Raw genomic sequence first — 24821 nt, 5'->3', positions numbered from 1 at the left:
AGTTTCAGACATAATAGCTGTCTGTTTTTAGGACAACGTTCCTCTGGTGACAGGCAGCATGTAGTACCAGATCTCCCACAGGCCTCAAGGGTTGGTGGGGCAGCTACCTCTCTGTGTGCCATCCTGTTGAGGTCCTGTTACCCTTAAAGCAATGAAAAGCCTCACCTACGACATGTGGTTCTGCTGGGCGGCCAGGTTTTGCTGCTGCTGTTGCTGCATGAGCAGCTGCTGCTGCTGGCGTCTACGGGCGGTACGGAGCTTCTCGAACCTCGCCTCCATCTCCTCCAGGACTTTAGGGGTGTAACGCACCACCAGTTTGACACTGTCTTTGGCTGCTTTCAGTAACTCCACAGCCTTCTCGTGGTGTTCACCCTCGACGCTCTGAGGAAAATAATTCAGTAGTCAGAACATTTCATCTCTCTTTGCGCGTCCAATGGTTTGTTTATGGCTCCTGGAACTTTATTATATCCAAACTCAGCTCAAAACTGCACTAGAAAATACTCCACGGTGATGAACATTCAATTACATTTGGCACAAAAGAGCCATTAATTTCCTATTAGCTCAGGAACCGTAACATGTTTGGTTTAATGAGAAATTGCCTCTCAAATGCTGTCCCAAAATGCCTTCCTTTACAGTCTTTGACGCAAATGAAATCAAATGAATCCTCTGTCATCTTCGAGCGAGTAAGCACAAGCAGTGGACATTAGTTTCTATAAATTCAAATTTAATAAAATTGTAACAATGTGGAATGTCGGCAGAGAAGAGCAAAGAAACTGGCTTCAAAAAGCTTCCCTACAGCAGACAGCTTTTTTACTGAAAGACTCATTTGGATTTATTCAAAGATTCATTCTCACCTGGCTTCAGTGACAGTCTGACACATCTTAAAGTTTACAGCGATTTATGAAAAGATTTCAAGAAGTCTTTGAAATCTGTCCTTTTCAGTTTTACATACAGTCCTGCTCTAAGCTTTCGGTCTTATTTGTCCACATTTACAGTAGCATTTTAAAATGTCAAGCTTAGCCTTAGTAGAATGAAAAATTTGAAAATTTCAGTCTCTAATGGGTCTGAGATAATAACAGCTGCAAAAAAATTTGCTATTTTAGCATATTACGCCATGGTGGGATCAGCCTTTTAGACAGTTGGAAATTCACGGAGATCAATGTAAAAAATCTTTCTGCTGTAATAATCTAACTATAAGCCAAACTGATCTGTATAAATTTAAAAGCCAGTGGGCCCTCCAGCATGATGGCATCTTATTTTGGCATTATACTTATTTTTTGCACAAACAATGTTTGGAAATGTTTTCCCCACTTTACATGTAAAAAAAAAAAACCCTCCTACATTTTGTGCAATGCTTCCTTTGTGCATTTAAGGATAATTGATCTAAACGCTGACAGGTCATTCTTACTATGCAGTAACGTTTCATGTCTCCATCATTAATGTCTAAATACATTGGATAAAATATATAAAACTCAGTTCCTAAGTAAATAGAGAAGTGAATTTTAAATAGTTTTACTACTTAAAGCTGCAGTCTGTAGCTTTTTGGGGTTAAAAATGATCCAAAATACATATTTGAGAAAATACATAACAAGCCAGTGTTCCAAGCTATCTGTTTGCCTTAGCTCAATTCAAAGCGGTTAGCATGTAATAATGTTTTTAATTCCAGCGGTACTGGTGTATTTCCGCGGGAGATTTGAGCATGTCTTTGCGTCATTACGGCACATCTGTACACATAAAGAATGAGTCTCGGCTAGTAGGCTACAGTTTATCGCGTGTGAGGATGCTGGAGTTGGAGATTTATAGCCATTTCTCACTGTACTTGATATAATTAAACTTATCTATTTGATGGCGGATCCAGAAAGGTTCAAACGAAAATCACCAGTGACAACAGATTCACCTGCTGTAAAATGCAAAAGACTTCGTTCAGACTTTGTAGTGGCTCCAGAAATAAGAGACTCCAACCGAACCCATGTGAAAACAAGGATACATATCAGAAGGACATTACATGTAGTCACGCAATGCTGATGCTGTTAATATTAACAATTTGAGAACAAAGTATAATTTGCATGGTTTTGCATGATATAATAATAACTTATAAGCGATTGTTAGATTTAATCTGCAATGTCAGAACCAGAACAAAAGCGGATGTTTCTTACTGGTTCAGGTGACATTTCCCAGTGAAAATTCTTATGTTGGTCATACTTCCAAAAAGAATAATCTGTGATTCTGAATGCCAGTATCGACACCGGCGCGTTGACTGGCAGACTCACAGTCTCCTCAAACATTGTGTTCATCCGCGCTGTGCAGTGTCGAGGGTGTTGAAGTACAACTCACGTAAAGTTGATTATTCTGCGAATGACTGCAATTGCAGATTTTAAACAGAGATGGCGACAAAGAGGAAAAACGCTGGACTGCAGCTTAAGCTTAAGTTTATGTTCTCTTTTTGTATGATTTTCCTATATTCTAACTATATTTTTTTATAGGGTTTCACTTTCCATCCTGCATATTAATAATATCAATTCAACTAACAAAGTGATGACATCATACTCAAAGAAGGGAAATTCTTTTCAATGTTCAAACAGCGCATGCTGCAGTAAGTATTAGCAATATTAGCTACCTTTAATGTGTTTTGAGTTTCTTGCTATTGTGTGAATAACCAAAACATAATTAGTAAAGTGCCTCAGCTTTTAAAGTCTTGTATATCTTTTTTTAATAGAAATAGGTATGTCCTGAAATTAAACACATGCATATTATTCTTATAGAGTTACAGAGTACAAAAGTTTGATCATCACTGGCAACTCACCACTCCATTGACGGACAAGAGTTGGTCTCCTCTCTTAAGACCACCATGCCGCTCAGCCACGCCCCCAGGGATAATGCGTGAGATGTAGATCGGTGAGTTCTGCTCTTTTCCACCCATCACATTGAAGCCAAGCCCCTCATCCGTCTTGGGCAGCTCCACCACCCTCGGGTGGGAATGACCCTCACTGGCAGCAAATGCCGCCACAGTTGCCTGGTGGGAACCAAAGAGTTCAATGTGTCAGTGAATATGAAATGTGACTGAGAAATATAGATAGATCTCATTGAACAGCTTCTGAAAAGCTGTTTTGGCCATTCTGAAATGCCTGAGTGAAGTCTGTCGTCAAAGTGGTTTAGTATAATTCCCTCCCAGAACTGTCTTACAAGACATTGTTTGCATTCCCAAACAACAGGTATCCGCCTCAAAAAACAAGATAACGTGACTGTTTATTGTGTTTCATCTGCATGCTCTTAGGTGCAAGTAATATATTATTTACTAAAATTATAGTAATATATTATGTGGCTTCTTCTACTTTTCTTAGTGATATTTAGTGCTAGTTTATCAGGAAGCTAATTTTTTTTCTCTTCCACACATAGGATGGAAAGGGTGCTTCATTCACAAATGTTTTATACGATATTATAAATGGATGGGAACATCGCTATTGATGCACATTTCAATATGGATTGTTTTGTGATCAGTTGTACATTATACTGTATCTTATGTAGTCTAAACATTATATTGGCCAAAATATGCCAACCTGCTCTTCAGTAATTAGCATCAGTATCATTCCTTTAAAAAAATAAAAAAGTTGATGTTGCCAAGATCTGTATATCTGAATAGCATGAGACCACTTTTAAAACACTTTAAGGTGGATTGATATTCAAGGACCAGTAACCTCTAAACCCAATATTCTCACCAAGCTTCCGATACCTCATTCTTAAAAGCCAAATTAAACATCTCCACACTGGCTTGACAAAGACCTTTAGATTGACTCTCTTAGACTGTGGTCGAGTCGAAGTCTAGTCTTTGTGGAAGCCGCTATATCAAAGGGAAAGTGTCCGAATGTTTACACATTTCTGGTCATGTAGTGCATCTCTGAAACTTTTTTTTACAGCTTGTAAGAATTTCTCAACATGTTCTTTTGTGCTGTGAATTCAGCAGTAAGATAACTGCATCCTATAACCTGCACAGCTGCCTGCATTGTCATCTGAATTCCTGAGAATTCAGGGCTTGTTAGCCAGGCACAACCACCAGGAGACTGAGAATGTGAAGGAAGACAAAAGTATTTCCTGCTGAGCCACACTGTAGCTAAAGGTGCAGCACTGTGGGGCCTTGCTCATTATTAAGGCATCCATACACAGGGAACAGTGAGAAAAAACACCAAGGATTTTCAGAGACTTTTCAAGGTGCCAAATTCCCAAATGGTAAACCAAGCCGTTTTCTGATCTCTGAAACTGAAAGAACAGCACCTTCCCTGTCTCGTGTGTTTCGTGTCAGGCCAAAAAAATAAAAATAATAATGCTGTTTCGAAGTGCTCTGCATGCAAGACACCCTTTTCCCAGTTCCTCGACCTTCACAGCTTCATCCTCTCTGAGGGAAAAAAACACAAGTCGATATATAATCTTTAAGCCTAGACTCTTTCATTTGCTTTTTCGAAATGTAAATCATTAGGTTGCTGGTTAAAAAGATAATTTTTACACACTCAAATTTGCCTGGTTTTATCCATTTATTTTAACTTTTAAAAAGAATCTTCATGCAACTCTATCAGTAGTTCATAGTTATAACAGCTATGTAACATATTTACAAATATTCTGAGCAATGGCCCACTCAAGCCCATTGTAAGCCGTACAAATGTCATCTTAAGTAATGGGCTATATGCACGCATAAGTTCCGCATTTGACGCAAGGATGCTCGTCTGTTTCCGATTGTGGAGATTAAAGCAGAGGAAAACCGGGGAAAACCGTATTATGGCAGAGTCTTCAAAATTTACTGTCCTCCCATCTTTGAAATGAAACTTTCATAGGTTTAGATGTAATTTTATATATAGTTATGTTTATTTAATATAATTTTTAAAAGAAGCATAAACACAACGAGGGGTGTCTGTTTAGTCTGTTTTTGTGACTAACGTTTCTTTATTATTGCCATAGAGTATAAAATTCAATATAAATTCTCGGTATTGTATTGGACTCTACGATCGGCGGAAGTAATCGAGCATCCTTATATCTTCACCGGAAATAACGCTGTGCATAGAGCCCATTACACACTTGACAAATAATCTTTATTGGTAATTAATTTTGGCTTTTAACATTTACATCAGCAATGCACTTGGAATGCACTTGGCATATATGGAGGAAAAAAAATGCATCCCGGTGAAGCACACTGGAGCTCATTGACAATTGCTGCAGGGGATCCCAAAGGATAACTGGAGCTTTTAGAGCTGTTCTTCATCCTATTTATGTGCCATCGATTGAAATCTGCCCCAACGGCATGCAGACGCAAGCTGTTCACACATGCTAATTGCCCTTTCGCTAGTGATTCGAGTCCAATATGCTTTTCGAAACCTGTAGTAACTTTTCAAAATGACCAAGTGAGGTGCTTTGAGGCACTCTAAGACTTTTGTAATTTACATCCTGTACTAGAACTTTAATTGATATGCTAATTTTGCTCATCTGGCGAGACCTGCTCAATGAGCATACTAATTACAGTATGTGCTGTTTTCTGTATAAGTGCCATTGCTGTAGTATAGCTCCATATTATTACAACACCATTCAAATGAGTCACGCTATTGATTAAAGGGGTCATAATGGCATTTTCATACAATTTGATTTTTTAAGGTCTTAATGAAAAGTTTGTAATATACTTTAATTAAAATTGTCATTAGTATTGCAAAAAAAAAAAAACACACAAATTTTACCTGGTCAAAAACAGCTCTGTTTTCAGCACGCAGTTTCAGTGCATATGCCTTTAAATGATAATGAGCTTCGCTCACTCAGCCTCTCTGTTCTGCGGGCGTTTTGACAACACACATGGAGTGTTGCCTTGACAACAGTAGAGGGTATATTTGGAGTAAGAATGGCGGGAAAATCTGAGGACACATCTGTACAACCTTATCAGTTTGAACCGGAGTCGAACCCGGAATAAGATGACGGCCGCAAAGAAGTTCGACAATTAAGGCTCGAACAGGACGTTTCTGAATGGTTGGCCAACATAATGTCACTTTTGATCTATCTTTTTATGTACTGGCAGGGTAGAGTAACTTAGTGAGATGTACGAACGCTATGTGTTTACTGATGTATACGTACTCAGTTTGTAATTATTACACAATAACCATAACGTGTTGTTCATTATAAAGTGGGATTATGAATTGTATTGAGAACGTTGTACATATAGAAAACATGCCGTAATGTACTCTGTAGTTGCAAGCAAAGATTAATATAAATGTTAATACAATTTTACACTCACTTCTTCTAGAGGTGCAGCAGGGACATGAATAGAGTCGCGAATCGTGCCAACATGAAAGCATTGACGTTGCTCTTTGGGAATATTCCATTCGAAAACAAAACTCAGCCACTGGGTCTTCAGTGGGTTGGATTTAAGAACATCAAAATCGAAAGCCTAAATGTCAATGACAATAACTACAACAGTGTCTAAATGCTTGCAAGTGCCATTGAACATGTATTAAGACTCTAAATCAATGACAAGGACATCAATTCATTGAAATTCTGAAAGTGTTTTCTGTGCATGAATTGCCAACCAATCAAGAGATTAGTAACAGGAAAGTCATTTTAGATCATAAAACCATAATAGCAAAATATATGTGACCTCTGAAAAAAAGCGAGTTGCCCTAGATGATATCTTTAAGTGGGCTGGAACAAAGTATTACTGTAAAGCATCTGCCATTGTTCTATTAAGCAGTAACATCATCACTTTAACTGAAAATGATTAATTTCTATTACATGTATTTATGTATTTATACAAGATATCAAAAATAAATGTTTTTGAAATTCAAGTTAACTTCACAAATCCAAACTTTCTAAATGACATTATAATGCACTACAGACCTGCTTTATACTCACTGATCTCTATATTATAGATAGACTGTCTATATTATAGACCAGTATTTCCCAATGTTTCAAATTGACACGCCCCTTCCAATTCCGAGTTCTGAGAATTCCGAGCTTCTCAATTTTAAATACGACTTTTTCGGCCATCCATGTGCTCAGAACATTGAATATTGTAATTACGATATTTACAACTAGGGATGTCCCAATCAGATTTTTTTGCCCTCGATTTTGAGTATCTACCGATACAGAGTCCTGATCCGATACTTCAATAATACATAAAAAAAATATCAAAGAAGAGCGAAAAAACAGATCCAGGATGTTCCTTATAAATTTTTATTTAATTCACCTTATTTTAACATTCAACAACTCTGTTAACAAACAGAGCACTTCTTTGAGGTAGCTTGAACAATCAAGTAATAAATAACATAAATTCGTCACTTTTGGACTTTAGTGCAACAGTAAATATAAAAAAAGTCTAATATAAAAACAAATAGCACCTAAAGTTTAAATACCCATCAGGCATGTAAACACATAAAAAAATAAAAGTGCCACAGTGTTTGCAAAGCCAGTAATGTGCTTTTAGGAACTGCACTCCTAAATCTTGCGCTATCTTGGCTGTGATACCTCCTGATCGGGATTCGGGAGGCAACGTTCGATCACATGGTCAGATCTGGACATCCCTTTTTACACCCCCACTTGAAGGGTACATTATTCTTAGTTACATACCTGGAATATAACTGGAATTAAAGCGTCTTTTCCTTGCATTATGAATAGTATCTGTCTCCTCCTTATTAATAAACCCTGACTTGGTGGCATTCTTAATGAGTAAATGTTCATCAATGGTCTTTTTGAACAAGGGAGGAACTTTTCATTTCTTCAACTGTCAGTTTCATAGTAAATCAAAGTCTTTCATTTGAATCATGTAAAAGTAAAGTAAAATTTGATTTATCATAATATGACCCCTTTAAAATGCATTAATTAGTGTGTCTCTGCAGACGTTTTAAAATGTCAGATATTGAAATGCAAAGAACGCCCTCAATAACCAAGTCTTCTGTTTTTACTCAGATTTGCATAATTAATCGACTATTTCTCTGAACGCAAGCCTAATTGGGATCAAAAAAACAATTACAACAATACCCACAAGAGCAGCCTATTGAGCTATTCAAAATAGGTATCGCAGGGTACTGCTCAGCATCCTTTGTAGAATCCAAGCGTGCTTTGTGTTTTCTGTCTCACTTGCCATTCATCGCTCGGCTCTTTGTGTAGTGTAACTGTGCACAAGTCTGCTGGTCTGTGTATTCATGCAGAGAGAGATGGTGGGCTGAACTCTCTGGACGGCAGCGTGGCCTTTAACTGGCAGGGCTCTAGTATTTGGCCGATTGGTGTATATCCCTGTCTGCGAAGCAGAGATGTGCTTAAGTATATATTTTCATAATCATCCAGTTGGTTAGTTGCCTGAATGACTAGTTGACTATTCAGTTTCTAGTCGACTATTCAGCACTCCGCAGTGACTGAAAGATAGGGAAAAATGTAACACTGCTTAAATGGGGATTGTGACCCATCCCTAAAGAAACCCAGTATTGTGATGTGGCTGAAATTCTCCCACTAAAGATTCAGCAAGGCACTTCTGATCATCCAGTACTCAGCAAATTCAGCAAATCTACACCCTCCCACCCCCCCCCCTCTTTTTTATGTTTCCTCTCTTTTTCACAAGATAGCACTCTTTACGCAGTATGAATTTGAATGAATGCTATTTCAGTGACAGTGTCTGAAGAGCAACTAGCAAGTGTTTGCATGCAGGCCTGGATAATTGTCTGGCTGATTGTTTATCAAATCAAGATTTGAAAATATTCTTACTTAATGGATTTCTTCTGGATGTCAGAAAAGGGATGTTTAGCAGATGTAATTATGCCGTATGCGTAATACTGAAACACAGGGTAGGTGATGTGTAAATAAATAAACTCAGACGTACCTTAGCTGTGGCACGTGCTTGATACTCCGGACATCCATTCACTGTTATCGTTTCATGCATATACTGATAGACCTATTAAAATAAACAGAGACAAAGAGACTGTTTAGTTTCAGTTCCTCTACAGTTATCAAAATGACATAAAATGTGGTTAAATAGCAATAAGGCATTCTGCAACGATGCTTCTTATCATATTACTTCTTTGGATGCAGCCTGTACTTTCATGGCAAAGAAACGATTTGAAAAGAATCTTGCTTAGCGAGTTAAAGTAAGTTAAACTGTTGATCTGTTTATAGATATCTACCTGAATGATAACATCTGGTTTGTGGTCACATTAGCAATCTTTTGCTAAATTTTGTGGGCAAAGTAGGTCCAATGTCAATAGTATAGTGTTGCATGAAGCGCCACTATTTTAGAGGTAACTTCCAAACCAAGCAGCTTTAATTGGAAAATTTGCATGTTAACAAACTTGAATCCAATGTGAAATTAGCATGGGTAAATTCTTAAAGTGTCCTTAAAGCAAAATTCCCAATATGGATTACTATTGAGATGACTGCATTTCGCTGTATAAAGGTAAACGTGACCGCACCGCAAGAGTGTATACATGTATGTTTGAAAGGACTGCATTCTTGCTAATGCGATGCACTGGCTAAGCATTTTATCGTGTTTATGTACTTGCGCTAATTTGTTTCTGAAATGGGAATAAGAAATTCAAGAAGGAGCACTTGTGGTTGCACTCTGGTGTTCAAATTCTACGGCAGCAATGAGAACTCAGTCTACATGACCAAAAATAGTTAGTTTGACATTTTTTCATGAATAATTTGTGCTTCTTTTAGTTTCTGCAAACCTTTGTCATGCTTTTATAGTTTGGTTTACAGAGCAAAGAGAGCTTAATCCAGTTCTATAGACTCTAATGTCTCATTTGCGCAGATGCAACGGGTTCCATCACCGATTCTATATTTTCACAAACAGGTGCATGTACAGAGCCCTTATCTGCTTTCACACCACTCAGGGATGAGACTATTAGCTTGAGGTCCTTTGAGGATTTGGAGAACCTATGTTTATCTCATTAACCAGCGCTTCTGAAACGCAGCTGGTGCTACAGGAAGCTCTGTCTCCCTCTCTCCGTCTCTCCTAAATAACAAGTTTCTCTTTAATCTGTCCTCCAGCACACTGGGCAGACTCTTTAGCTGTTTTACTAACCTCCTACTGAGAGATTAGTCTGATAAAATACATTTACAGTAAAACGTCTCTTTCCTGTTACTCTGCGACTTTAAACCACTCACTCTAAACCTTCTCAACAGGCAGGAACTATTGGATGACCTTTAGAAACTGCTTGAAAATACATGAAAGTGGTTGCTAAGTCTCTACAATTACAAACTAGAGTATGTTACTAAGGAGAGGTGACATCCTACATGTGAAATATGCTCAACTCTGAAAGCTGTGCTGTTATATATTTCAGCACAGCCTATTGCACACCTTATATGTTTGTCGCAGTTGTTATTTTATGTGTCTCACTTGCCGTCTTTTTCAAAAATACAGCATGTTTGGGAAGTCTCTTGAGGTTTTGCTCCAAGTGCAATAAAGTCTTGCCCTGTTTAAATAAAATTCAGACAACATTGACTCACCCTCGTGTCATTCTGAACCTGAGTGACTTTCTTCATCATGGAACAACCAACTGTGGCATATTATATGATAATCTAATAACATTTTTTTTTATCTTAATCATCTATAGTTTGGCTACTTAATTTCTAGCTGCTTATGTTTAGTTCAATGACAATTTAGTGAAACTTTAATCAATTTACCTTTATTGACTGAACTTCAATAGATCTGTGAGGGATCAATGCAACCAGATGGAACAAATCAATAGATTAAAGACCTAAGTAAATCTTTCAGGGGCTAAACATGCGTGCATGTTTCTTCCCACTGTTGGAGGATTGTGTGTTTTTTAATTGCATCTTGAAAATGCATGAATATTAAAGGTCAAGCTATTTCGGTGTGCAATTCATATGCTGTATTGGGAACGTTTTTATCATAATTTTATTGGAAGACAATTTATTTGTGTTTGGTAATGGGATGTATAAGGCAGTCTGCAAGGGTAATAGGGCTCTATTTAACCACTGTTCTCAAATTCCGCTTTGGTGATAATTCCCTGTTTTCAGTAAAATCAATAGAATAATATAATACAATGTTGATGAATTTCATTACCACATTATGGTAATGAGGATTTGTGGGAAAATGGACTTAATTGTCAATAAAATAATGTTACAATGAAAAAACAGGTGTACATTTCTTTACACAAAATAGAATTTCCAAATTTATTTTGTTTTTGAGGTGAAATGTGAGCTGCATTCTTGTAAGATTTAGTGCCATTCCTCCAGTTTTCTTATACAATCATGTCCTTGCTTCTCTGTCTTCCTATCTCCCATGTCTCGAGGGATCACTCCGTTTCCTCTCAGCTCACTGTGTTCGGTTTGCTTTTATCTGTTTTACCTCCAGTGAGATTGACACTCACAGATGTGTATCACTATGCTTTTTCACTACTCTGCCCATTGAAAAACCCACCCACAGGCCGCAGTGAGGTACTTTGTGTAACCATGGTGCTCTGACTATAAAGAGAAATATGATTTCAGTTGTTCTCATTTGAAACCTTGTTCTCCCTCCTCTTTCTTAAATCTTCTTACACTGCTCAGAGTCAGTCAGGCAATTCAGTGAAGCCCGATTCACAGCAATGCTTCTCATTTGCAAACCATTCCACCAAGCACATAGACGATATTCCACATAGACGCACACAATTAATAAAGAGAGAGACTGATCTCTGACCCTGTAGCAGCGGCACGTAGGCATTGATGGACTAAGCTCTCAGTTGATAATGGCCCTGTTGTCATATTCCTCTGAGAGTTGTATTTGAAATCATACACGTTTGCTGTGGTGATGCTCTGACAGACTGGACTGTGGGAAATGATTTTCACAACATAAAAGCGTTCCATCATTTCTGAAAGAAATCATTGTAGGCCAGTCCATTTGTTTTTCTGACATTCAAAAAGTATGCAGGAGATCATATAATACTAGAAATCAGGACAAAATGAAAAATTCAACTTGTTTTGTAAATGCTTTACTGTAAACAACATTTTTGAGTGTAAAATATTTTACTGACAATTAGTAGCACACTGTAGATCCTGTCTGTGTAAAGCTACATTTATTTTTTACATTTTTTTTAGAGATGAAGAATACGGGATTTTGAGTGGGTATGTTCTGGCCACCGTTGTCCTCGTTTTGGCAATCATTTCATATGGCTAAGTGAGGTTGATGACTCATCTGAATAGGCCAGAGGTAGACATAGTACCTGATAGTCTTGATCTTGGAGTTTGTGGCATTTTTCCTTTTTTATATGTTATTGGTTGAGACATTTTCACGGCACATTTTGTCATATTGACATTGTCCCTGCAATGCAGAGCTTTGCTGTCGGCACTGTAAATTAAGTCAACACCGTGTCCTTTCACACTCTCATTATGGGAATGTAAGAGACAGATTGCACCATATGATACCTTGCACAATTGCCAGGCCATGAAATTAGCTCATAGGGCATCCATGCACAGCTCAGTGAAACTTCGCCTGATGGATCCTGGGAGTGTGAATTGATGTCCTACCAAAAGTTTTATTACATTAATGGCCCATTCTTTTTGATTGATGAGAAACTTTGCTATAAAATTATACTGTACTTAACGAATCATCTGTTGTGTCATCTGATGTGTAGCAACCTATAAACTGAATCTCATAACTAATCTGAAGTATGTCTCTATAGATGTTTCAAGGTTTTGACACATTTCCTCATGCATAGTTATAGCCACATTAATCTTAGCCACCTGTTTATGGATCATCTGATCCATATTACCCACAAAAATGGCAAGAGCTTTCTCAAAATCACAAGTTCCAATCTGGTTTCACACCGTTTTTTCTTCTTCACAGTCCAGTGTTTTTCACAAAGTATCAGACTTTGCACTTCTGAGGCAGAAAAGGGAACATCAACATGGAGACAGTAGTGGGTAGAGCCAGACCGGAGACAGGAATAGCCAGATGCTGACCCCGAGTTAAGCCAGGATGAAGGCTCACAGTGGAACCGATGAAGGAGCCAAGATGAAATCAGGAGCTCAACTGAGTGAGGTGGAGACGTGCAAAATGGACGTGCCGAGGAGTTGGAGACCCAGGGTGACTGTGAAGGCCTGGAGGACCAAGGTTGAGACATGGGCTTGGCAAACCGGGACAGAGTCAGTCGAGGCACAGCTGGAAACTCTGAAGTCAGAGGCACAGCCAGAGTGACGATTGACGAAGGTGGAGCCAGAGGGATGAGGGAGCCCAAGAGGTGGTGCCGGAGGGATGGCAGTCCAAGATGGAGCCAAGGGCTCGGAGGCTTGAGGTGGAGCTGAGGGATCCACAGACCAAGGCAGAGCTGACGACTGGGAAGCTTAATGTGGATTCGAAGAGCAGGGCAAACTACCGGAGGAGCCAAGGGGGTGAAGGAAGACAGTAGAGGCAAGGCTGAGGAAATAAAAGGTTTATGTAGAGGAGGAGGGAGAGAGAGGCTGGGACCATCTTCGACAATAGAGACTTGAAGCTGAGCAGAGTCAATGGCAACGAAGAAGACATGGAGCTGGGCAGAGCCAATGATGATGAAAGCAACTTGGAGCTGTTACGTTTTCAATAGCAACAAAGATGACTTGGGACTGGGCAGAACCAGCAGAGATGAACAGCGAAGACTGTAGAAGTTGAAACATTATATCATCCAGCTCATCCAATGTTAATTCAGTGGGAACCCAGCTAATTTCATGCACTTCAGTGATGAGTGCAATTTATGCCGACGAACTCCACTAATATGGCCTCCGTGGTGGGCGCTCACACACCTGTTCAAACTTCTTAGTGGGCTCTGGCTCTAGGACAAAGTCATTCGGGCTGGATCTTCATGGTGGGCCTCTGAGTCTATGGTGGCCTCTGGCTTAAAGTCTGTGTGGGGATTGGCTGAAGGCTGGCTGGGTTCTGGGTCGAGAGCTGGCGATGTGGGGCTGGCATGAGGCATACATTGAATGGGAACTTACACCTAACCAGTACCCACTCCACATATTCTCACTGGGATTGTGGGTAACCTCACGGGGACCATAGGTAAGTACATAATTTATCTTTTTTTCTGGGGTCTAAATCCTTTCTTGGGTCCAGTGTTCTGTCGAGGGGCAGTGTAGTTTATAATCCAAAACAGAGATGCGTGACAAGTATTGACATATTTTCTCAATTCACTTGACATTGACATTAGTGGTAAAAAGTTAATAATTGATGTCTAAATATTTGTTTTATGAGTATTTTGCCCCACTGTTTTTTGTTTTTCCATATAGCTAGCTAGTCACGATCCTCCCATACTGTTTCAAAATAAACAAGCACAAGATTATACATACTCTGCCCACTACAAAATCTGTTACAAGTCCCTCACTGTAGACTAAAACGCAGAGGGGATCGAGCTTTTTCTGTGGTCGGGCCTCGCCTGTGGAACAATTTGCCCATAGACGTTAGGATAGCCCCTTCTGTGATCTCTTTTAAGTCACTTTTAAAAACGCACTTGTTTTCTTTGGCCTATAAATAGGTTGTTTGTGTATGTGTATGTATATGTATGTACATATATATGTATGTGTGTGCGTGCGTGTACATGTATATGTATGTATATATATATATAGATTTTATTGTTGATAACTCTGAGATTGCTTGGGCCTCTCCTGTTTCTAAGCTGTTCCTATCTTTGCTGTACTGTTCTATGATGTGCTGCTGCATGGTGTTAATGTCTTTTAATCTTTTTTGGTTCTGTAAAGCACTTTGGTCAGTCATTGGCTGCTATAAAATGTGCTATACAAATAAAATGAACTTGAACTTGAACTTGAACTACTGACAGAAAGCGCAGCAGTGGTGTCGTACTAAAAGGCAGCATATAATCAACCTTGTAAAATTAATTAAATAAACAATCGAATTAGCATAATAGGATTCTTTTCTCGCTCATGTGTTGTGCAGCACACACACACACACCCCTAAATGGGAAAAGGCAATTCCACCGGAGTAACACTGTTCATATGCTCAGGCAAAAGTACAAAAATGTGTCTTTGAGATTGGTTTTTAGTTGTTTGCTAGTGCGGTTCTGGTGTTTGAGCATAAATGGACAGCCGAGATCTTAAAGTGGTTTGGATGTTGGCCTGGCGTTGCACTGAAAACCGCAGTGGCCCAGGTCAACCTCATTCTCTGAATAATTGCATTTCTGCAAGTTCACGGGAGAAGCAAAGTAAAACAGGCTCCAGTTGCCACTATCTCTGCCTGACAGACACACTCCTGTCATCGCACCCTCAACGCACATCTGTCACAACCTCGGATGATGCTGAGATTCCATCCCATAATTGATGATCCTCGGTGTCATATCATCCATCTACCACAGCCTCTATCCATTTTCAATTAATATTAGTTTATTAGTTTTAAATACGTCTAATTAGCTTTAACAATATAACTTTTTTCAGTTTTTACAGTTTTTATTTTAATTCAGCTTTATTTGAATTAGTTAAATACATTTCTAATAGTTTTAGTGGTAATATTTTAGAATAAGTTCTCTTTTGTTAACATTCGTTAATGTATTAACATTAACAATGAGCAATATATTTGTTACAGGATTTAGTAATCTTTCTTTATGTTAGTCTGTTACCCTCAAATTTACCAAAACATGTATCCAATTTAAACCCCCAGAGTATGATTTTTTTCTCAAAGGTTTGAGTCAGGAACTTTATGTTTCGTTGTTGACTACTTAAATAGCCCTTTAAATAAAACACCACCAACCCCCACCCCATATACAGTACATCTAGAATACCAATTGCATGACTATGGACAAATTAGCAAATCCCCATAAAATCAAAAAAAACAAAAAAATTCATGGTAGCGTTCAACTTCTCTGTACCTTCTCAATCGATTTTCCAGATGTCGCATACAGGGACAGTCAGAAGGGTGCTTCATTCGAGAGAATAACTTTGCACCTGTCTTCTGGTGTCTAATTCTTGTACAGTACTTCCTGTAGAATTTCAGTCCATCTTTGAGGTTTTTCTTGGAGAGAAGTGGCTTCTTTGCTGCCCTTCTTGATACCAGTTTGTTTTACAAAACTCTTGGCCTTTCTTTGTGTGCAGATGCACTCAAAATCATCTTCTGCCAATATTGAGCAGCTCTTCACTGGTGGTGACACAATTCTGTAGCTGATCCCTCAGGAGGAGAAGGTCCTGGCACTTACTGGGCACTCTGGGATGTCCTAAAGCCTTCTTCACTGCAGTTAAACCTTGAAGTTCTTGATGATCTAGTAAATGGTTCTTTCAGGTGCAGAATTCTTTGAAGCATTTCCTTAAATGTGAGGCCATTTGGATGCAAAGATGATGGCTACACATCTCTCTTTGAAGGTAACTATTGCTAACATTAGAACACAAAGATTGGAAGCACTTCTTCCCTGATTTGATTAGTAAAAGGGCCAAAATAGTAAACTTTGGAGTTTTGTGATAAAGTTTATTGGACAGTAAAGCTTTTTGCAAATATCTGATCACTTTGCACAATAATCTAGAAAAATGTGGATCAACATAAAAACTGAAGCAGCAAATTTAGCAAAACATAACATTAATGTCACTTCCAAAAACTTTTGGCCACAGCTGTACCCTGTTGTTCAAGTGGGAAGCAGGACCATAAAAACTGCTTGTGGTTGAGAGACGACAGGAGGGTCAACACTAGGAGTCTGAGGAGGATGCCTCATAATCAGGACAGATTATTCTCCTCAACTTTATACTCTGTCTCAGACACATTCTCCTCTGTTACTGTCAAAGGACTGTGAAATATACACTGGAATATATCATTTTCATTTTTGGATGAACTGGCACTGGAATATAATTTTGAAAATACTGTATCTTAACTGTGTCAACTGTAGAATATGGTGCTAAACTGGTGATGACAGCAATGCTTAATAGAACTCACCTCTCTAATGGCCGTGCAGAACTCGCTCTGTAGAACCTTCTTCAGGGACTGCAGCTTGTGACCTGGGACGTCACCTGACTCCTGTAATTTTTCCAGCAGCTCAATTGCCCTGGTGACATCTGAGATGGAAAGAGAGAAAGAAAACACAGATGTGTTTGAGTAACAGAGGGTCTTTGATTCCGAGAAAGAGAGAGAGAGAATGGGTAAAGTTTGCAGTAAAGGGCAGAGAGATGGTGGAGCTGCAGCGAATCGATTGTTGGGATAATGGAAATAGACTCGCTGACGGCCAGAAGGGCCACAGAAAGCAATCAGTGCTCTCTTTACATGAAGCAAAAAACGCATCACTCTGCTGTGCCCCTGCTATTCAGCAGACCTATAGGGGACACATTCGCTGTGGTCAGTCATGGCTTGTTTCAACAAATACTTATGAGTCTTTGGCACAGCATTTCACTGTCTGGGTAATCAAGCTACATCAATACGTCATCCTCTATTATTCTCAATCATCTCAATGGCAGTTGCTCGATTGGCTAACCCGATCTCAACACATAAACATAATTATTTTACGAATCTCCCTAAACCCACCCCTAATCCTACCCATCTCCGCCCCCTGATCCCTAACCCCACCCCTAATCCTTCCCATCTCCGCTCCCTGATCCCAAACCCCGTCCCTTATCCTACCCATCCCTAACCCCACCCCCAATCCTACCCATCTCCGCCCCCTGATCCTAACCCCACCCCTAATCATACCCATCTCCGCCCCCTGATCCGTAACCCCACCCCTAATCATACCCATCTCCGCCCCCTGATCCCTAACCCCACCCCTAATCCTACCCATCTCTGCCCCTTGATCCCTAATCCTACCTGTCTCTGCCCCTTGATCCCTAATCCTACCTGTCTCTGCCCCTTGATCCCTAATCCTACCCATCTCTGCCCCCTGATCCCTAATCCCACCCCTAATACTACCCATCTCTTCCCCTTAGATCTGTATCCAACTCCACCCCTGGATTTCGGGTACTGCAATGAGGTGCTACTGGAAGGGTTGGATTGCTTTACACTGCACAATACGTCACACCAACATAGCTTTAGTGAAGGAGTATTATACTGTAAGAAAGGACATCATGGCAGAATCTAAGAGAACAAAGAGAATGTTGACATAATTAATTGACATAGTTTTGCAATTGAACAAACTAATGCAGGACTACAAATTGTTTACACTGTCTTGAAGTTTTTTAAAGTTGTTTCAATCCTGTGATGGTTTTTGTAATGGTTGGAACATGGCTCACAAGATTGACATGGTTCTTCTTGGCTTTTGAAATCATTTATCTTTCGAACAACAAATGTACCAGCTATCTACTAATTACTTCAGTGGTTTATTTATGATTTTTTGTCACTCAAAAGTGACAAAAAAGTTGCTTTAAGCCAAGCTAACCCTCTTTTAATGGGCTTGCATAAAACAGTGGCAACATAGGCTTGCATAAAACAGTGGCAACAGCAATATTTTAAAAGACATTCAGTATACTGTTTAACTATTTAAACTTAAACTATTTAACTATTAGGCAACCTACATTTATTAGCAGTTAGTAAAGGAACTTGGGTCAGTGGAGTAAGAAGCTGTTTATAAAACTTGCCTTTGTATTTCAAAATGCAAAACGCAGGGCATTGGAATGAAAAAAAAAACACAAGGTCATGAGACACAATTTTTAAAAGTTGAACTTATCTTACCTTGAGCGCCAAATTTTTAGAACGTGATGCATGAGGCACTGCAAAAATGGAAGACGTGAACGCAACGGCCAAACAAGTATTTCTAGCGCATGCTTACATAGAAATACAATGGAAAAGCAGTGCAATGCAAAAATTTGTTTTTTAAAAACAACCCAACAACCACCAATATGGTGTACTTACAGCTCTACACACTCCAGACCAGCCTAACTGCTGAAGCTCAACGCCTTTCCACTGCACACGACATTTTGACACGACTGTCAAAATTTGCCCCCTAGTGGCAGTCACAATGAACTTATCATCTTGCATGCCAACATAAGTAGACCTAAACTGTCTCATTTGATGGAAATCTTCCCCGTTAAGGTGCATCTCTTGCACTAAACGGTAATACTACAGCTAGGTAATGTTTTTCCCACACTGACTTGCAATACTTCTTTTTGCTTCTCCAGTAAAAGGAATGTAAAAGCATGAGCCTATATCCTCCAAACTTTCACCCCGGTGGAACGAATAAATGAATGCAAACAAACAGCTTTGCATAATAGGACAAATAACCGCCAATAATTTGACTGAAAATACGGTGCCAGATAACATTGACTAGCTAGTCTGACAGTAGCTTTTAGACTACCCTACCTAGAAAAGCTTTCTTTTGTATCTCTAAATCTCTCATCCCCCTTTAAAACATTATTACTACAGGCATCAAAGCATCACCTTAGTAAATAATCTACAGCCTTTGAATATAAATTAGATATAATTACTGGTAAATCGATTGACTTGAATGCTCCTGCTAAGTATAATCCATTTTTAGGAGGACTATGATAAAATCGTATTTATGTGATGAATATCTGTCACTTACCCTAAAGGTCCTTGGTGTAGTTTTACAAATCGCTGAAGATCATGTTATGGGTGGTTGAGCCTCTGGTCACATTTGGTGCTCAGTACGACTCGCGGTGATTTGTTTTTGTGTCAAGGGAAGCATGTGGCTAATTGTGCTCATTCATCTTTGGACCGTGAAAAATTACACCCATTTTATGTGATGTGCAACTGTTTTGGGTAAAAATTGAGAAATAACCTCCAAAACTTTGTGTCACAAATTCGTAAAAACTCATATTAGCCTACATTAGATAACAACTTTGTCGGGACACAGACAGCAAAGCAAAGTAGGCCAAACCACGACAGGAACTAATAAAACTGAACCCAGTGAGACTAGTAGAGCAGACACAAAAGCTGTAATGGCCTGTGGGCTCATGGGACCACAACAGATGCAACAATCTGAGCACAATCTCTTGCAGTCTGTTCTGTCAGTCACATTGAGAGGAGACTTATGACCTTTTGCTCTAATCTTCAAACCCCAAATGGGCTGTACATTTTTCATGAATATGTCACATTGTACTGAATTTGAAAGCCTTTTTTGATAAAACGATAGATTCAAATTAAAGCTCTTTTGTTATTAAAGCAGCTATTCTATCAAAAACTGACAGCTCCATAACTGAGTAGTGCCCTGGCATGTCCCACTTGGCTCTGCCTCTGAAGAATGTCAGCATGACATTAATCTCTCTGTTGCTACAACACGTCAGTAAAAATTGATGACTGATGTGTTTTGGTGTAAAATTGACATGAGGGCATAAACTGTGGCTTAGAGTGTAATTATTGTTAACTAAAACCAAAATGATTAAAATTGTTTTTGTTTTTGAAATTAAGCTTAAATAAAATGAAATATTAATATATGAAAATTTAAACTTAAAAAAACTTAAATAAAGATTAGAAATGTTGTCATGGCAACTAAATTAAATTAAATGAGTTGAAGTTGACATACTAAAATAGGTAACACTTAAAGGAGTTGTTCACTTTTAAAAAAAAATTTGCTGATAATTTACTCACCCCCATGTCATCCAAGATGTCCATGTGTTTCTTTCTTCAGTCGAAAATTAATTAAGGTTTTTGATGAAAACATTCCAGCATTTTCCTCCATAATGGACTTCAGTGGGAACCAAACAGTTCAAGGTCCAAAAGACACTTTCAGTACAGACTGCAAACTGTTCAAAGGGCTTTAAACGATTCCAGACGATGAATAAGAGTCTTCTCAAGCAAAACGATCGCTCATTTAATAAATAAATAACAAAGTTTATGTTTTATAAGCTCAAATGCTCGCCTTGCTCTGTACTGTGATGCGCGTTCGTGACTCTCCTGTTCGAACTCGTTCATCAAAATGAACGAATCTTTTTCCGAATCAAGGTTCGGAAGTTCGAACAGGAGAGTCACAAACTTGTGTCACAGAACATACCAAAGCGACCATTTGAGCTTATAAAACTTAAACTTTGTTATTTATTTATTAAATGAGCGATCGTTTCGCTTGATAAGACCCTTATTCATCGTCTGGAATCGATGAAAGCCCTTTGAACAGTTTGCAGTTTGCACTGAAAGTGTCTTTTGGACCTTGAACCGTTTAGTTCCCAGTGAAGTGCATTATATGGAGAAAAATGCTGGAATGTTTTCATCAAAAACCTTAATTTCTTTTCGACTGAAGAAAGAAAGACATGGACATCTTGGGTGACATGGGGGTGAGTAAATTATCAGCAAAAGTTTTTTTTAAAGTGAACTACTTCTTTAAGACTACTGTTCCGTCATTGAATAACTACACAGGAACAAATCAATAATGCAATATTAACATTCAAGTGTATAATTAATATGAAACTAACATTTTATTAATAACTATACAAGGTAGTTACTAATTTTTTAGACTAATTTCTTGCTTTTTTTTTTTTTACTTATAAAAGCAGCAAAGCGTACGGAAATGAAATGTTCGAAAAATCTTCAAAAATGTGCTCCATGGACAAAATAAGGACATAAGGATGAGTAAATATGATTAATTTAATTGGCCTCTCAAGCATAGTTGTGGTGTGGGAATTGTATGATTTGGAAATAATGAGGGAAAAAAAGAACAGCCAGTGAATATTTTGAAGGGCAGTGGTGATGTTGTCACGAGAGCGGGAGTGAACCGGTTCTGGAAGTTATTTAGACTTTGAATGATGTTCCATAGAAAATCCTGTTGCAATAGTCAATTCTGGATGTAGTGAAGGCATGAATCAAAGTTTTAGCAGCAGAGAGTGATAGACAAAGACTTCAATTTTGTGAAAACCAAAATATTCATAGCTCAGTCAATTTTTGTTTAAAAAATATATTATTTTAGGCCTATACTACATTTCTAATAGATATACCAAGATTAGGGGTGAGAAGATTTTTCCTATAAAAACAATTATACTTTTATTAAGCAATGATGCATTGATCAGAAGTTACAGTAATGACTTTTACATACATGATTTCTTTTTCAAATAAATGCTGCTCTTTTGAAATTTTTATTAATCAAAGAATACAGAAAAAAATGCAAGTTTTCACTAAAAAATATTAAGCATCTCAACTGTTTTCAACATTTGATAACAGTAAGAAACCCTACTTTTTAATATTATAATGATTTGCCTATGTGACACTGAAGAGTAAGAGAGTAATGGCTACTGAAATTTCAAAACATTACTGTTTTTTGTATCTTCCAAAGGCCAAACTTTTGAACGGTAATGGGGCATTTCATAGAGTAGAAGAGACAGGAAAGGACAAAGAAGATAGGATTGTTAAAAGACCTGGAGTTGAGAATAAACACAGATCAACCGTAACACTACCGTTCCATATTCAGAGTGTTGCCTGTTACCACTTTAATATGGTCACAGACTTGTAGCACATTTCCCACTGGGTGCAGGTTTCAATCACTATGGATCAATTCTGTGTGATTCAGTGGCTAGCACCCACCATTTCAATTTTGAATGGCATTGTCTATTGATTTGTATGGTAATGCTCATTTGTCACAATTTTGAAGTCTTCATCTCCTTCCTTTCACTCTCCCCCACCGTGCTCGTCTTAAGTCCATGCACGTTTGCATTATCGATATCTTAGAAAGCTACTCAAATAACGCATGACCTTTGAAACAGACTCCCTGTTGGGAATCTGCCTATGATTCTTTAAGGTGCCGTTCTATAGGTTTTGGGACAGAGCCATAGGCTCACTTCATAATATTGACAATGTAATTACAGCGTATGCTCAGAATAAAGGTCTATGTTATTATAATTGACCAACTTTGAGATCTCTGTCCTCGCCTCAGATCTGATGCTCAAAATACCAGCAGGAGCTCATTGGGATTATTTGTCTCTACCTACAACTCCAAAAACATAACTATACATACATTTCACTGCGGTTTCCATAGTTTAAAGTTATGCCAACAACTGTTATTCCTTTTAACGATTTCAGGGGCAGATTATAGATTAATAAATACTTATTTATTGCCCAATACTATGTTATCACATTTTTTCAAAGTAGCCTACATGATTTGTAAACTAATACATGTTTACATTTTCATCCCATACATAGTTGTGTATGGCTTTTCTGATGTAGTAAACTTGCTCAGTCACTAACCTGGTCCAACACTATTTTTGTGGAGTGCAGAAGAGTTTTCTTTTGAAGAGTTCAGAGACTTGTACATGCAAGCTAACTTGGCGTGGTTGCTTCAGCAAATGCGTTTTTACCTCACATTTTCTTTTGTTTAGGTTACAGTAGGGTTTGATGTAGGTGCTATGTTATTTGTTATATAACACGTTGAGCTTATAGCGCCACTTAACAGACGAACTGCCACAACATGTAAGAACAAACGTAATAAAATGTTGCCAGATTAACGTTCATCTGGAGAAAAGGGAATGCGCTTTTAACACCACTCACTGGACATTCTGTTTTCCCAACAACAGAGTTCACGACATTAAATTATTGAAGGTGACCTTTGCAGTCATGTCCTGTGGCAGCTTTCACAGATCCACATATGTACAGCAGCTCCACAGCGTGTGACAGACTTTTCTTCATTAATCCTGAGCTGACGCTTCATCATTACCGGCGGATTTCTGCCGAGAGGACGGTCTGGAGTCGTGCATGGGGTAATGAGCCGTCTTGAACATACTGGTGTCCTTTCAGCCAGCACAGGAAACTGTGTACACACTCCTTTTCACATTTATGTCTCATTACCGGGAGGTCAGAGTATGACCATGAATGATATTCTCTTTCTGACTCATACCTCTCTTGTGTGTCTTGATTTGGATGTTTCTGTCTCTGTTCGTGGTCTCTCTCGCTCATTAACAGTTTTTTTTTAGAAAGTTAATGAATTTAGGCTACTGTTTTTAAGCTGCTTTAAAGATCAACTTTTGGATGACACAAATTTGTTGTGCCGTACACATTGCCTAAGACCTTCCTTCCTGTTTATAATGAGCAGAGCATAGTTATCTTACCATGGGTGTCACTTTGTATTATGTTTGGTAGGTTGTGTAAAGATGGGCCGGTTATGTCATGAATATTCATTCGGTTATGCACAAACAATTTGAAGTTTCAATAAATACATGCTTTTCATAACCAGGTAGTATCTGGATATTATTTAGCTGAATTGCATTTGTACCTTGTATTTCAATAAGGGCCATTCATGCAGACCAATTCAAATCGTCCTGGGAATTTATAGGCCAGATGATAAATGTGTGGATCTGTCAAGAATAGCACTTTGGTGTGGTAGTAATGTTTGAAATTGGGGGTTTGGGGTTCCAGATTGCAGATGCATGCCAGTGAATGTTTATCAGTATTTGTTTGGGAACATATTTGTTTATTTTTTTGTGATTTCACTAGAATGGATAGTGAGTTGTGGAAAAGTGAAGCACGTCTAAGAACTGTATGTGGGAGAAAATTTGTCACTGTCGCTTTGTGCTGCGGATAACAATTACTCAATATAACACAGAAACTAAATGAATCATGCTCAACAGTTGGTGATGCTTTCTCTGTAAGATGTATTGGATAAGTCCCTGCCATTAGTAGGGATTCAGAAAGTGGTGGGGATACAATTAGCTTTGGCCGAAAGTAATAGGAACACCTAGTGCTGGGCGGTTTGACCAAAAATTGATATCACGTTTTTTTTTTTTTTTTTGGGGGGGGGGGGGGGGGGGGGGGTTCCTTCAAAATTAAGGCGGGTTTCTGGTTTATGAGGTTTTTTTTCATGCATAATCAGGTGTTCAAAGCATTTAATAAAATTGTTATTTCTTAACAGTCTAATAACGGTCCAGAACGTTAATACAACATTTATATAACGGGAGAACTGAATGTTCTTATAACATTTTGATAACTTTCTTATAACTAAGAAATAACGTTAATAAAACGTCTAAAAAACTGGACGTTTTGA

General features: G+C 38.5%; 1 protein-coding gene across 2 annotated transcripts in view; it reads right to left on the bottom strand.

The window, feature by feature from the left end:
- The window catches only part of lin7a (lin-7 homolog A (C. elegans)), a 38775-nt gene that overhangs the window by 2916 nt on the left and 11038 nt on the right, over nucleotides 1-24821 (bottom strand). Inside the window, exons 2-5 of one of the 2 annotated variants that reach the window (XM_089126828.1) lie at nucleotides 16856-16974; nucleotides 8837-8908; nucleotides 2804-3013; nucleotides 170-381 (exon numbers count right to left, since the gene is read on the bottom strand). In XM_089126828.1, coding sequence (XP_088982954.1) covers nucleotides 170-381; nucleotides 2804-3013; nucleotides 8837-8908; nucleotides 16856-16974 — 613 coding nt within the window. Of the gene's footprint in view, nucleotides 1-165; nucleotides 382-2803; nucleotides 3014-8836; nucleotides 8909-16855; nucleotides 16975-24821 lie in introns of both variants that reach the window. The other variant, XM_039663435.2, reaches the window with a different exon arrangement.

Source organism: Pimephales promelas, chromosome 24 (assembly GCF_988280905.1).
Source record: "Pimephales promelas chromosome 24, fPimPro1.hap1.1, whole genome shotgun sequence".
In the NCBI taxonomy this organism is placed as follows: domain Eukaryota; kingdom Metazoa; phylum Chordata; class Actinopteri; order Cypriniformes; family Leuciscidae; genus Pimephales; species Pimephales promelas.
Note: the sequence above shows the minus strand (reverse complement) of the source record. Positions and strands in the feature narration are given on the sequence as shown.